Below are 15,269 nucleotides of genomic sequence, written 5' to 3'. Positions count from 1 at the left end.
TTCTCTGTAACTACAACATTACATTCAGCATTATGTTTTCCTTTTATCCCCTCAATGTAATTATGTGTGGCATGATCTGTCTGGATGGCACGGAAAACAAAAGCTTTTCACTGCACTTCAGTATGTGCGACAATAATAAACCAATAGCAATATTTATAACAGACAAGAGTTATTAGTTGGTTATGTTTACTCACCTTTATATCCTTTGCTACCCCTGAACCCTCGGGACCCAGTTGGTCCAGGTAAGCCAGGAGGTCCAATCGGTCCAGTGCCACTTATGTCATCACCCCCTGGACATCAAAAACAAGCAGCAAATTCAGTGATAATCTTCAGAAAGAGGAGAGCCAAAGTGACGAACAGTTGCATTTCACAATCTTTTACTACTTCAGTGTTATTACTCAAAATGTTAATGCTTTTAAAATGTTGTTTTAAATGTGATGGCAAGAGCTCTAAAACTTCATCTTATGCATTTTCCTCATGGTTAAAGCCGAGAGATGCTAAAGCAAGAACTTGAAGTAATTAAATAGATGGGCACCACTATCATTGGGCACAATAAATATTTCCTTAAACAGCACACAAGCTATTTAAAAACATTTGCACAAACAATGACAAAAGATATTCTGAGGAGCTGAGTATAGAGGTGCAAGTGGTATTGTCTTTAAGTCAGAAAGTAGTAGGTTCAAGCCCCACTCCAAAGGCTTTAGCCCTTTTTATGCACTGACATTTCTTGAGTTGGTGGAGTTCTGCCCTGTCAGAGGTTCCACCTTTCAGATGAGACTCAGTCTGTCATCTCAGGGTGAATGTAAAAAAGCTTGTGACATGCTCTTAAAAAAAGAGGCAGCCAAGTTGCCCGCAGTGACCTTGCCAATATTTATCCTTCAATTAAAACTGAAAGAAACTTGGATTACCTGGTCATTAACCTTATTAGTCTTTACGTGATGTAATATTGGCTGCCACCCTTCTGAATTGCCATTAATGACTGGCCGCCAAAGGTAACTGCTCTAGGAAGAAGCGGGTATGTGACGAACACTGAAAAAAAATGTTCTTTCTTTCCTTTAGCCATGGGCTTTCCTTGTTAAATATTTTGGAGCCCTTAGCATCATTTAGAAATTTCATGCATTATCTAACTATATTGAGGGAGCCTTGACTTAATGCAAAGGCATTTCTGCTGCACATAGCTCATGGATGTATTCCTCAAGCCATTATACCAATATGATAGTACAAACACGTGTTCACTTCGCAAATCATCACATAACTAACGTGGATTCCAAGTTGTTATGTATAGAAAAACTAGTTTCTCACATTTACATGAGATGCATAATTTGTAAAAGGTTAGGAAAGTTTTTACAATTCAAGCTGTTTTATTGAAGCTTAAATACCAAACATATAAGGAGCCAAATTTAATCCTTATTGAGAATATTGTTAGTCAGGATACATAACAATATTCCCAGCCAAATATACCTTTAAGATTCCCATTATCCGCATTACCTGCAGAGATGCCATAGATGAGAAGTCAAATTCATTGGATAAATTATGGTAAAAAAAAACTCAAAAAGGCAGCAAGAGAATATAAATTAACAAAAAGTAAGCATTTTTCTTGATTAGCATGCAATCTTCAGCAACAAAATCCAAAATGTTAATTCACAACTCTTGAACCCGCAATGAAACCATTGTCTAATTTAGCTGAAGACAGTTTTAACCATCTGCAGCTCCATTTGACTCAAAGCCTCATAGAAAATGTGTAAATGCCCCTTCAATGTGACCTATGACAACTCATAAGGCTTAAGATATGATGTTTTCAGAATGGCATTGAGAACCTCAAGTCCATGTGGCAGGAACCAGATAGAGACCCTGTATGTGGTGAAAGGAATACACCACCTCCCAAACTGATCTCTCTTCTGCAGGGGTAGTAACATGGAGTCACCCTCTCCCCACGCACCCACAGATTGCATGAAGAAGAGTGAAGACAGCATGGGTCAGATCCCTGTGGTCAGGTTCTGTCAGCTGGGTCAGCCCTGAGTCTGCAAGCTGAAACAATAGAAGTGCGTTCTGAGTAGCAGCAGATCTTTGCACATTGTCTGCTCAAACCCCTGTAGAGACAATTCTCCAGAGACTGCTGCGCAATGGCCATTGTCAGGATTATTGAGCTCCGATTTACATCAGAGTAGTGACATGTTCAGCTGTGTGTTTAAAGCTATCAATTCATCAGGTGCACTGACTGGGATGGTGCACAGACATGTCCAGCCCAGTTTTGCAATTGGTGTCACTTAATTCGGAAGTGATCCATAACACAATTTACTCAAGATTTTGGATTCTGTAATGCTTAAAAAATACAGCTCAGGCTTCAATCTCTTGGTTTATGTATATTAAAGCAGTAGAGAAAATAAGAACATTCTGAAGATTCACAGATATTTTAAATCTTATAGCTTCATGCATGTAGCAAAGGGCTACTTGCGCATTGACAGTTCTAGCATGGAGTTCAGCACAAGACTTGCCACAGTGGGCTACAAAACCATAACAACTACACCCAACTTCCCATCGTGTTGTTCCATCAAGGCATTCAGCCAATAAAAGGAAAATTTGAATCCTTCCCTATACACATAACACAGTCGGACAGTGTAGAAATACTGATCCATAGCAGAGTTTCTCTTCAGTGTTAAGCATCTTAAAATTGATTCTTTTTCCAGAGTGGAATGTGATTATAAACCTTTCCAGTTCAAGTTACACAAATGTGAAAATACCACTGGCATTCATAATTGCAAATCACTCTTGTATACCAGACACAATTTCCACATCAGAAACACATCAAAGGATATAATTCCCTGTCCAATACTTCTTTTGGAGAATTTACCCAGAAATTAGGACACATTATTTCCAGAGAGAAGTCCCAGAATTTAATAGTCCAGGCAGGATCCCCCTTTTACACAATTCCATTACTCACCTCCTCTTCTATGGGCACCTCCATCCCAAACCATTAATACCCTCAATCAGTTCACATCCTGAACTCTCCAATTTCCACCTACCCTGGTTCCTCGATTCTCTGATACCCCTTCCTCAGCACACCAGTTTCAAACAGTTACCATCACCCTCCCCATCACCCCAACCTATCTGTCGTTCCCAGGCTAGTCACCACCATTGCCTCCCCGTCACCCAGCTCCAACTGGTCCATCAAATACAAGCCAGCCACTGCCAGCAAACCCCGCAGGCCCCAATTATACCACCGACTGCTGACCATCTTTCATCTCTTATTCCTGGGACCCAGACTTGGAGACAGATGCTGTGATTTTCTTTGTGCCCTGCAGAGTGTGTGACGGAACTTGTGCAGCAGTACTTCAGAAGTGCCTGCGTTTTTGAATGTTAACCACAGCAGCAGTCCAGACAGCCAATGGTGCCCCAGGCATCAGCTGCCAGTTCACTTATTAAAATGATGCATGCCAATTTCTAGGTCAACACATCTGCAAAAAATCCATATGCTGCTCATGTCTACTACTCTTTGCACGGTGTTCCTACATGAGGGACCTCCTGTCCCTGCTCAATGCCATCTTTCATGCCTATGGGTTTGATTTTATCCAAGGTCTTGACTACTGTAAGTGGTTCCAGTCAGCATGGCTCTCCTGTCTGATTATGTTTCCTGCTGCCTCTGCCAAGCCAGCAGAATCTCTCTAATTGCACTGCTGGCTGCTTGCACACTGGTAACCTACCCAGCACATTAAAAACTCCAGACACCAAAATGATGGGCAAATGTTTTGGTGAGTTCAGGGCACCAGCCATTCTTTCCCAAGATCTCAACACCAGAGATCTCTAGACCAAAACCCCAAATCTGATGAAATGTCAACAATTAAATTTTCTTTCCCCCATCTGCTCCTAATCTTGGTGGGTGTCCTGCACAATGGACTTGACCCTTTTTCCAAGCTTCTCAGTTAGGGAAGATAAGGAGAGCATTTGCCAGTGCTAGGTTCATCTCATGACCTTGCTGTACTAAAACTGCCTGTGGTAATTCCCTCAGAGATTTTTTCTTTCAGCTGAGAGGCATCTTACTAAGCACAACAACAGAGATGGAAATTGGAGACCTGAGCTCACTTGATTCCAAAATACGGTGATTGTTAGAGTCAACTGCTTGTTATTCAAAGTTGGCTTAATATGCCCAAATTTCAATGGGTTTTGACCACCAATAATTCTACTGAAAACAATCCCAACTTTCAGAAGACAGTACCTGGTGGTCCCGCTGGTCCTGGTGGTCCCGCTGGTCCTGGTGGGCCTGGTAGACCAGGTGGGCCTGGAAGTCCAAGTTGTGAAAACCGCGTCTTTCCCGGTGCACCTCTTTCTCCTTTAGGACCTGTAACACCTGGGAATCCTGCAAGACCCTTTGGTCCTAACCAAGGAGAAAAACGAATTGAATACTTACTGGCAGATGAAATGAAGGCAAAAATCTCCCCTCACAAGATGTTCACCAGCAGCAGATATGTCCACCTGTACAATGAGTTACTAAACCTACATAATTGTTCCTGGGCCTGGCCAAGCCACGGGTCTAAGCAGTGGGCAGTCGAGGGTTCTGCCCGAGCTGATTGCATGACCCTCTTCTGGGGTCACATCCATGCCTGAGTGTCCCTGGAGAAGGAGCACATGTTATTCACGGGTAAACTGGGGGTCCTTCGGAACTGGTGGGCACCGGGGGCTCGTGTGAATTCTGGATAGAGATGACTGTGTTGTAATTTGAACTATTGACGGTAAATAGTGTGAATCGTGGAATACTGTAGTATTGTAATGATGTGATGCTGTAATCACTGAATAAACCTCCTTTATAACGGTGGTCATGGGGGATTTCAATATGCAGGTAGATTGGGAAAATCAGGTTGGTACAGGATTCCAAGAGAGGGAATTTGTAGAATGCCTACGAGATGGCTTTTTAGAGCAAACTGTGGTCAAGCCCACTAAGGAAAAGGCAATTCTGGATTTGGTGTTGTGCAATGAACCAGATTTGATTAGGGAGCTTAAGGTAAAGGAACCTTTAGGAGGCAATGATCATATTATGATAGAATTCACCCTGCAGTTTGAGAGGGAGGAGCTGAAATCGGATGTATCAGTATTGCAGTTGAGTAAAGGCAACTACAGAGGCATGAGAGAGGAGCTGGCCAAAGTTGATTGGAAGGAGACCCCAGCAGGGATGACGGTACAGCAGCAATGGGAGGAGTTTCTGGGAGTAATTCGGAAGGCACAGGATCAGTTCATCCCAAAGAAGAAGAAGCATTCTAAAGGATGAGGCAACTGTGGCTGACAAGGGAAGTCAAAGACAGCATAAAAGCAAAGGAGAGGGCATACAATATTGCAAAAACTAGTGGGAAGCTGAAGGAATTCTGTTAGTTTTTAAAAGAAGACAACTAAAAAAGCAACAAGGGGAGAAAAGATGAAATATGAAGGTAAGTTAGCCAATAATATAAAAGAAGATACCAAAAGTTTTTTCAGATATATAAAGAGTAAAGGAGAGGCCAGAGTAGACATCGGACCGCTGGAAAATGATGCTGGAGAGATAGTAATGGGGAACAAGGAAATGGCAGACAAACTGGATAAGTATTTTGCATCAGTCTTCGCTGTGGAAGACACCAGCAACATGCCAGAAATTCGAGAGAGTCAGGGGGCAGAAGTGAGTGTAGTCACTATTATTAAGGAGAACGTGCTTGGAAAACTGAAAGGTCTGAAGGTAGGTAAGTCAACTGGACCAGATGGACTACACCCCAGGGTTCTGAAAGAGGTAGCTGAAGAGATTGTGGAGGTATTAGTAGTGATCTTTCGAGAATCACTAGAGTCAGGAATGGTTCCGGAGGACTGGAAAATCACAAATGTCACTCCACTCTTTAAGAAAGGAGGGAAGCAAATAACAGGAAATTATAGGCCAGTTAGCCTGACTTCAGTGGTTGGTAAGATGTTAGAGTCTACTATTAAAGGTGAGGTTTTGGGGTATTTGGAAGTTCATGATAAAATAGGCTAAAGTCAGCATGGTTTCCTTAAGGGAAGATCTTGCCTGACAAATCTGTTGGAATTCTTTGAGGAAGTAACAGGCAGGATAGACAAAGCCAGTGGATGTTGCTTACTTGGATTTTCAGAAGGCCTTTGAGAAGGTGCCGCATTTGAGGCTGCTAAACAAGAAAGGAGCCCAGGGTATTACAGGAAAGGTACTAGCATGGATGGAAGATTGGCTGATTTGCAGAAGGGAAAGAGTGGGAATAAAGGGAGCTTTTTCTGGTTGGCTGCAGGTGACTAGTGGTGTTCCTCAGGGGTCAGTGTTGGGTCCGCTATTTTTCACATTATATGTTAATGATCTGGATAACAGGATTGATGGCTTTGTGTCCAAGTTTGCGGATGATACAAAGCTAGGTGGAGGGGCAGGTTGTTCTGAGGGAGCAGGGAGTGTGCAGAAGGACTTGGACAGGTTGAGAGAATGGGCAACAAAATGGCAGATGGAATACAGCGCAGGGAAGTGTGTGGTCATGCACTTTGGTAGAAGGAATAAAGGCGTAGACTATTTTCTAAATGGGGAACAAATTCAGAAATCAGAGGTGCAAAGGGACTTGGGAGTCCTACTGCAGGATTCCCTAGAGGTTAACTTGCAGGTCGAGTCAGTAGTAAAGAAGGCAAATGAAATGTTCTCTCATTTCGAGAGAACAAGAATATAAAAGCAAAGGTGCAATGCTAAGGCTTTATAAGGCATTGGTCAGACCACATGTGGAGTATTATGAGCAGTTTTGGGCCCCATATCTAAGGAAGGATGTGCTGGCATTGGAGAGGGTCCAGAGGAGGTTTACAAGAATGATCCTGGGAATGAAAGGGTTAATGTATGAGGAACGTTTGATGGTTCTGGGCCTGTACTCGCTGGAGTTTAGAAGGATGAGGGGGGATCTCATTGAAACCTACCAAATATTGAAAGATCCAGATAGAGTGGACGTGGAGAGGATGTTTCCAGTAATGGGAGAGTCTAGGACCAGAGGGCACAGCCTCAAGATAGAAGGACGTCCCTTTCGAACAGAGATGAGGAGTAACTTCTTTAGCCAGAGGGTGGTGAATCTGTGGAATTCATTGCCACAGGACGGCTCTGGAGACCAAGTCATTGGGTATATTTAAAGCGGCGATAGGTTCTTGAAGAGTAAGGGTGTCAAAGATTATGGGAAGAATGGGGTTGAGAGGGAACAATAAATCAGCCATGATCGAATCGTGGAGCAGACTCAATGGGCCGAATGGCCTAATTCTGCTCCTATGTCTTATGGTCTTATGGCCTTTGAAAAAGGAAAATAAAACTACATGAGAAGGTGCAACAGACAAGATGCTGGACGAACTCAGCAGGTCAGGCAGCATCATGGAGGGAATTGAACAGTCGACGTTTTGAGCTGAGAGCCTTCATCAGGACAAGAAAGAGGGCAGAAGCCCGTCCACTGTCCTCTCCTATCAGATTCCATCTTCTTCAGCCCTTTGCCTCTCCCATCTATCACCCCCTAGCTTCTTCTTACATCATTCCCACTTACCCCCCTCCAACGCCAACCTATCTTCCCCCTCTCACCTAGATTCACCTGTCACCTGCCAACCTGTGCTCCTCCCCCTCCCCCACCCTTTTGATCTGGCTTCTGCCCTCTTTCTTTCCAGTCCTGATGAAGGGTCTCAGCCCAAAACATCAACTGCTCATTTCCCTCCATAGATGCTGCCTGACCTGCTGAGTTCCTCCAGCATTTTGTGTGTGTTGCTCCAGATTTCCAGCATCTGCAGAATCTCTTGTGTTTACATGAGAAGGAGGTTGAAGGTTCTTTATAAACTGACACAATGGTGCAGATATTTGCTCTCTATTGTCTGTATAAAATGCAAGATGGAGCAAGATTTCAGCAGCAAAGCTGAACACGCATGCTTTTCTAAATTGTACATTAAGCCCACGTAACAGAGACCCCACTATCTGTAACTCTTCATAACTTAATGCAGACTAATAATGAGTTCACGATTTAAAAACATATTACATTCAATCTGAAGTACATACATGATGATTTGGATGATTAGGATTTTCTGGAGACCATAAGACTTAGTTATTGGATGGAGCAATTCAACGTAAACAAACATTCCACTGAACACAATATGCTGCCAACTAAAATGAACAATATGTGTTCAAGGACAATTTCATTAGAGTTCCTAAACAGCAGGACTAGTGCCTGCATTGGTAACAAAACCAGAATGCACAACACTAATATAAACAAGTCAAGCACAGACATATTGGGAAGTCCACCGTCTCTTTCAACAAGCAATCTGCTGGAGGAACTCAAGTGAGGTGATCAACATCTGTTGGGGGGGAAAAGCAAGCATTGACGTTTCGGGTTCGAAACCCAGCATCAGGACTTCGACCAATCCTGATTCAGGTTTTCGACCTGAAACTTCGACAATTCCTTTCCTCCCACAGATGCTGCTCAACCGACTGAGTTCCTCCAGCTCTTAGGTTCCAGTATCTGCAGTCTCTTATGTCTCCACAATCTCGTTTAGGCTCATCTGGGTAAATGCACTAGAAAGTATGGAGAGATGGAGAATCTCCAATTATAGGGAATAATCTCCTAAAGTTGAGGAGAGTTTTCTTTACCCAAACAGTTGCAGTCTTTGAAATTCTCTACATCAGGGGGCTACAGATATTCAGTCATTGAGGACGTTTAAGGCCAGGATCAATAGATTTCTGGACATGAAAAAAATTAAGGGAAATGAGGATTGTATGATAATGGGGACAATGCACACAGTCAGTTGTGATCTCATTAAATGACAGAGCAGTTAAAAACTTCTCTTCAGCCAGTTATTGATTCTACTTCTTACATCACAAACCCCAAACATCAACTCTATTTCTCTCTTTGAAGATGCTACTATTTGGTTTACTGATATTTATTTTGTGATCACTGATTGCTATCCTTTAACCCTACCCCTGAAGGTTACGGAAACATTAATGTGTGAGCTTTTTATTGCACAAAACATACCTGCACTTCGTGATGGAGATCCTGGAAATCCAGGTAATCCTGGCGGACCTCGTAAACCTTGGATTCCTGGAGGACCTGGAAGTCCCGGTGAGCCTCGATCCCCAGGAAGGCCTGCATTAAGAAAACAGAAGGTCAGAAATCATCTCCTAGTGTCAGCTTAGTTATTCCAAAACATTGGGTTAAAGTGAGGTTACTACAAATTGAAATGGCTGAGCAACATTTTGGTCTTTTCTATATTTGTTTGAGGAAGGACATGTTAATTAATCACCCAGGGACATCAATTGGTTTGAGGTTCCTTCAGTGCAACAAACATTTCCACATTTTCAACTTTCCCCACAAACTTTCTCCATCTCTTTTAGAGATTTGTTGATATGAGCTTGCAGTGACATTTGAAGGGGTCTAGTACTTCACATAAGGGGCTTGTCTCCTTTGCAAATAATGAGAGCAAGTTTTGACTATTTGACTGAGCCCACTTGGTGCCTCTCTCTAGCAAAGCTGACTGGATAGTGATCTGGAGCTGTATCCCTTTGGACTTGTGCTTAAGAGTGGTGTCACCAATATCACCGTGACAAACTCTGGCATCCCTCAGCAAAGTCAAGAGATTGAATAAGAGGCCCAAAGGATCATATATTAGACAACAAAGGAGGTGATCTCAGTTAAACCTGCTCTGATATTGAATTGTGCACAAGTACCGACATATGTGCACTGGACTAATGATGTAAGTGGGAACTCAGGCTGAATCTAAATTTAAAATTCCCTCCATGAGATTGCATTCTCCTTTACTGCATCACTTCCGACAACCCTCTGAAACCTGTGTGCTCCTTCAGTTCTGGCTTCTTAATACTCATCAGTCCAACATCTTGAAAGCTGTGCCCTTGACAGCCAAGGCCCAAAGCTCTGGAGTTCTCTCCCTACACCTCTTGATGCCTCCATCCTCTTTTAAAACAGGTGTCTGGGATAACTTCCCTACTCTTCATCAAAATGGTTCCACATTTCATGTCCACCTGAAGGAGCAGAAAGGGTTTCAGTTTAATACGTCTTCCCAAAGATAGCTCCTCTGACAGAGCAGTACTGCAGCACTTACTGAGATGTGAACTAATGTGTTCAAATGTGAACCATGTTCAAATATCCAGAGCAGGACTTGGACCCACACCTTCAGGCAGAGACAAGATTGCTTCCAATTAGGCCACAGTTGACAAACTAATGCAGATTCCAGCACTAAGCTGTAACAGCACTGGCATGCCCCAGGACTCCTATGTCTTCCTGTGTTCCCAACTAAAGAGACCTCAGGGCAATGCTACATCGAAGATTAAACAGAGGGAAACACAAACAGCAGGCTGCAGAGTTATTGTTATTTCTTAATAAATTATAGGAATGAACCAAAGCTTTAGGGTATCAATAAAGTCTTGCTAAATTATGATGATCAGCAAATTAATTGTTAGCTAGTCAGTACCTTTAAGAACAGTGCCACTTGTATCTGCATAACTTGTGGGCCCCGGTGGACCGATTTCACCGCGGTCACCCTAGGAAATAGGAAATAATTAATATCAATAGATTTGACATTGTCTGCCCCACAAAAACAAGCAAATGCATTCTCCATATTGTAGAGACTGCAGTTAATTGTTTTTTCCAATCTACACAATTTAGATGCATGCAAGATCAGAGTGGATTTTGATAGGGTAAACAGAAAGAAGTGGTTCATATTAGCAGATGGTTCGAAGATTGAGTGACATAGGTTTAAAGTGATGGGCTAAGGGTACACAGGAATCAGTAAGGAAAACTTTACATAGATTGTATGTGATCTGGAACTCATCATTTATGGGGTGGTTGAAGCATGGGTTAGTCAAAAGGGAATTAAATCAGCAACTTCAAGCAAAGTAATTTGCAGGAAAATGAGGAAGAATAGGAACGACAAGATTGCTGTAAAAGAGCTGGCAAGAAAACAATGGAATGAATGGTTTTCTTCTGGCCATGATAATTCTGAGGTTCAGTGGACACCATTATCCACATTAACATCATGCATTATTCTGTTACTTCTTAGTTTTTAAACATGCCCATCAAATGATATATTCGAGCAGTGTAATGTGATTATACTTTTTTCCATTGGAGCTGTGAGACAGCAGCTCACAGTGGTTCAGCCAATAGAGTCACTGCCTCCCGGGATCTGGGTACAATCCTGACCTCCAATGTTCTCTGTGTAGAGTTTGCATGATCTCCCTGTGACCACGTAGATTTCCCCTGGATGCTCCGAATTCCTCCCAGATGCCAAAGGTGTGCTGGTTGGATAGTTAATTAGCTAGTAACAATTGTCCTTGGGGTAGGTGTGTGGTAGAATCGAAGGGAGTTGATGGGAATATGGGGAGAGGGATAACTGGAGTTGGTTTATTATTGTCACTTGTATCGAGGTACAGTGAAAAGCTTGTCTTGCATACTGTTCATACAGGTCAATTCATTACACAGTGCATTGAGATACTATAAGGTAAAACAATGTAGGATGTAGAGTAAAGTGTCACAGCTACAGAGAAAGTTCAGTACATGTAGACAATAAGGTGCAAGGTCATATCGAGGTAGATTGTGAGGTCAAGAGTCCACCTTATTGTTCTAGGGAACCATTCAATAGTCCTATAACAGCGGGAGTGTTAATGAGTGGGGGAATGGGATTGCTCCGAGAAATGGTATAGACTTGACAGCCAAAGTGGTGCCATGGTTCCTTCCATGTGATATGGAAATATGGAAAAAAAACCACATTAATCAAGTGATGCAATATTACAGAATATGGTGAACAAACTTGTCAAGTGGCAGAGGTGTTAATGTAGGTTTTCTTAACAATCCATTGTAGCTTGGTGAAATCTTTTTCCCATCTGCACTCACCAGCTCATCCTTAAGAACTACTAAACAATTCCTGATCCTGGGTGCATATTATACTCTTAATAACCTCCCATTTCCCCCCAAACTCAGAAATACATTAAGCAATGCGGACAGCATCAGCTCAGCTCAAGACACTGCAGTCTTGTCCAGGATACCAAATTCCCAATCAAATTCTCAGCATGATTTGCAACCTTCCTCCTTTCTTCCTTACAGTGCAATTCAGCATTGCTTAACTGGTTGGTTTCTGCATTGAACGGCAAATTTTAATGCTCTTGAATTTTTCTCCCCTTTGATTTTTCTGGAAATCCTCATAACATAGGCAGAAAAGATGCATTTTGAAGCATCCACAGCAAAATACAGTTCAAGAGATGGCTTTTCCAATGACCCCTCCCCCTGATGTATCCATCCGAGACTGGGGTCCTTAGTAGAGTTAGGAGACTTAACCCTGGCATTCAGGTTGGACATCAACTCAGGGAAACATATCTACTAAAAGTGCTCCAAATTTGATGACTAGCCAATTGAATGCTTACCACCAGTTCGGAGTTGGTGGGACTGTGGTTGGAGGGGAACAGATTAAGTTTAATATCCTGCTCCTGATCAGCATTCAGTGATCCCTCCTGGAACATGTAGCATCATATTGGGCAAGTAGAGGGATTACCTAGACCATGATGCCCCAGTGAATGAAGAACACACAGCCACACACTCTGGTGAGATATATGAATAATGTTCAATTTGGAGAGTCCCTGGAAAGTTGCTAGGGAATCTGGAAAGAACATGAGGCTAAAGCCATGATTTCTTCAGAGCTGCCTGATTTTCAACTGAAGCTACACAACTGATAAGCTCAGAAAGCTGTATTCAACTGATATGACATGAGATTGAGCAGGTTACTTAAAAGGTTTGTCAATGATCATCAAATTGTTGACGACTTTCTCAGAGAGATGCGCAGCTGATAAGAATAAAATGCATTATTTCGATTTGCTATTCATTTTGAAATAAATTGAAAACTTACCTTCATTCCTGGGAATCCATCGTCTCCTCTTGCCCCAGGAAAGCCTGGTTGACCCTTTAAAAGATTTAATTTCTTAATGTTAAATTCTGTCCTTTGTAAACTCTGTAAAATGTTATTGCGTGAGGTGGAAGGGAGAAAACAGAGGTATGGCAAAGGTTTCACAAAGATCTTTGTTTATCTTGCAACTTCAGGGAATCACAAACAGTTTACAGTGCTTTGTGCTTTTTAGGTGTAATTACTGCTATGATTCAGGATATGATAAACATCGCAAACTCCCACAAATAACAAAGTGATCATTTGTGATGTTAAATTGAGGACTAAATATTGGTAGTTGGCTTAATACAAATTATTTAACTCGGAGGAGTACAAAATTGGGGTGACCCCTTCCTCTTCCAGTTTTACATAATGCTGCTTGACGTATTGCCCCAAGATCAGCTTCCATATACATGCTGTGTACAGCCTGTCATGGAAACAGAAGTGGAGCGGAGGACTGGAGGGTTTGCTTTATAACTGCTTTTGTCACCTAGGACAAGTTGGTGGCTCAGGTGGTAAGTTCAAACAATAGCTAAATAAGTTCTTAAATGGATCTAATATAGTATATGCTAAAGTTTGCTGAGATTTTGGATAAATGTCTTATGGTGTGTGTGTGTGTGTGTGTGTGTGTGTGTCTACATGTCTGTGTACGTCTGCATGTCTGTTTGTCATGGTGGAGGATTGCAAGAAGAAGCACTGGGAAATCATAATATCTCAGGCTTGATGTACTAACCAAACTTCACAAAATATTTCAATAACAAGAGATACATTTTCACTTTAGTTGGGAGATAATTCCATGCATCTTCTTTCCCTTGTTAACTTCTACGCTAACTACCTGCTTTGATTTTTTTAAAAAAAACTATTAATATCTGGATAAAATTACTTGACTGTGAGTCACAGATGTTCAATGACATTTGAAACTGTAAGAAAGTCAAGAGGATACAGACTGCTCCAAACTGGATTGTGATGTGAAGAAATTTATGGATAAAATCCAGAGGCAGGTTCTCTAAGTTTTCACTTGCAAATTTTACAGAGTTATTCAGTTGTCCTGAGGAATCATTAAGGGCAGCCAATGGCATTTAGAAAGGGTATAAAGGCGAGAAAATACAACATTACTTAGCAATTCGTTTAACATAATAATTCAAGTAATTTCACATGCACATACTCAGAAGGCCAGTTACCTTCCTTCCAGGAATCCCAGGTGGTCCATCCAGGCCTAAAACTCCCTGTGGTAGAGTAAGGAATGTGTCAGTATTAAACCACTCAAAATATAGCAGATTATGGATATACCAGGTAGAAGGGCAATTATTACCCTGGAGACGCCTTTTGTTCCTCGCCTTTTTAGTTTAGAAGTTGTACCTTGGAGTTGTTATATGAATATATGACAAACTTCCATTTTTTTTTGTTGAAAGGTATTTGAAAGTATTTTAAAATGTTATAGTTTTTTTTGTTTTAGAATTTTGTTTGTTTTTAAACATTTTTGAACATTGCAGAAGCATTTAAAATACTCACCAGTGTGTCTTTAAGATCTAAGTTGTTGGCAGCTCCAGCCTAATGCAGGGTATAATTTAGTGGACTGTCAATTTCTTTTCACTCTGTGGACGGAGTTGGCTTTGGTTTAGGCCCTTGATGCATAATGCCTCACCACAAAAAAACTCTCACAGCATTTACCACACATTCCTTGCTAGGAGGAATTTTTTTGGCAGTTAGGAAAATAAACAGAAGATGAATATGCGAAGTGAAATGGAAAACACACGTTGAGCAGTTCATCCTCAGCTGCTGTAACTAAATGTAAAGTACAATAACAGCAGTGTTGAATTTTGCTTTCAAAATTCAGTTGCATGGACAATGGTGCATAAGGGAACCTGGAGATGGGGCATTGCACGATATGCACCCATATTTATGTGCAACATCTAGGGTTTTCATTTGCATTACAGTAGATAGAACCAACCACAGTGCCAAGAAGATTTATGAGGATGTTGCCAGAACTTGAGGGTCTGAGTTATAGGGAGAGGTTAGGTAAGCTATGTTCCTTGAAGCGTAGGAGGCTGAGGGGTGACCTTATAGATGAGTACAAAATCATGAGGGGCTTATATAGGGTGAATGGAATCCATGAACAGGCATTTAGACTGGCACATGAACATGCAGGGAATGGTGTGATATGGATCATGTGCAGACAGATAGGTTTAGTTTAATTTGGCATCATGGTCAGCACAGATAATGTGGGCCAAAGGGCCTGTTCCTGTGCTGTATTATTCTATGTTCTATGAGAATGTGTGGTGATTTTTAATTGCAGATCTGTCCTAATTCTTCTCCTTCCATTTACACCTGCTTCAGACAGAACAATTGTAATTAAGAATCCTTCACCTTCCCCT

At 41.8% G+C, this 15,269-nt stretch overlaps 1 protein-coding gene across 5 annotated transcripts in view; it reads right to left on the bottom strand.

Moving 5' to 3' along the window:
* Positions 1-15,269, bottom strand: part of col4a6 (collagen, type IV, alpha 6) — a 356,258-nt gene that overhangs the window by 86,497 nt on the left and 254,492 nt on the right. For all 5 annotated transcript variants that reach the window (XM_052022087.1, XM_052022085.1, XM_052022088.1 and 2 more), the window contains 6 exons: positions 14,076-14,120; positions 12,862-12,915; positions 10,438-10,507; positions 8,985-9,095; positions 4,214-4,372; positions 195-290 (listed from right to left, as the gene is read on the bottom strand). In XM_052022087.1, coding sequence (XP_051878047.1) covers positions 195-290; positions 4,214-4,372; positions 8,985-9,095; positions 10,438-10,507; positions 12,862-12,915; positions 14,076-14,120 — 535 coding nt within the window. The remainder of the gene's footprint in view (positions 1-194; positions 291-4,213; positions 4,373-8,984; positions 9,096-10,437; positions 10,508-12,861; positions 12,916-14,075; positions 14,121-15,269) is intronic.

This window comes from Pristis pectinata, chromosome 8, assembly GCF_009764475.1.
Source record: "Pristis pectinata isolate sPriPec2 chromosome 8, sPriPec2.1.pri, whole genome shotgun sequence".
Lineage (NCBI taxonomy): Eukaryota > Metazoa > Chordata > Chondrichthyes > Rhinopristiformes > Pristidae > Pristis > Pristis pectinata.
Note: the sequence above shows the minus strand (reverse complement) of the source record. Positions and strands in the feature narration are given on the sequence as shown.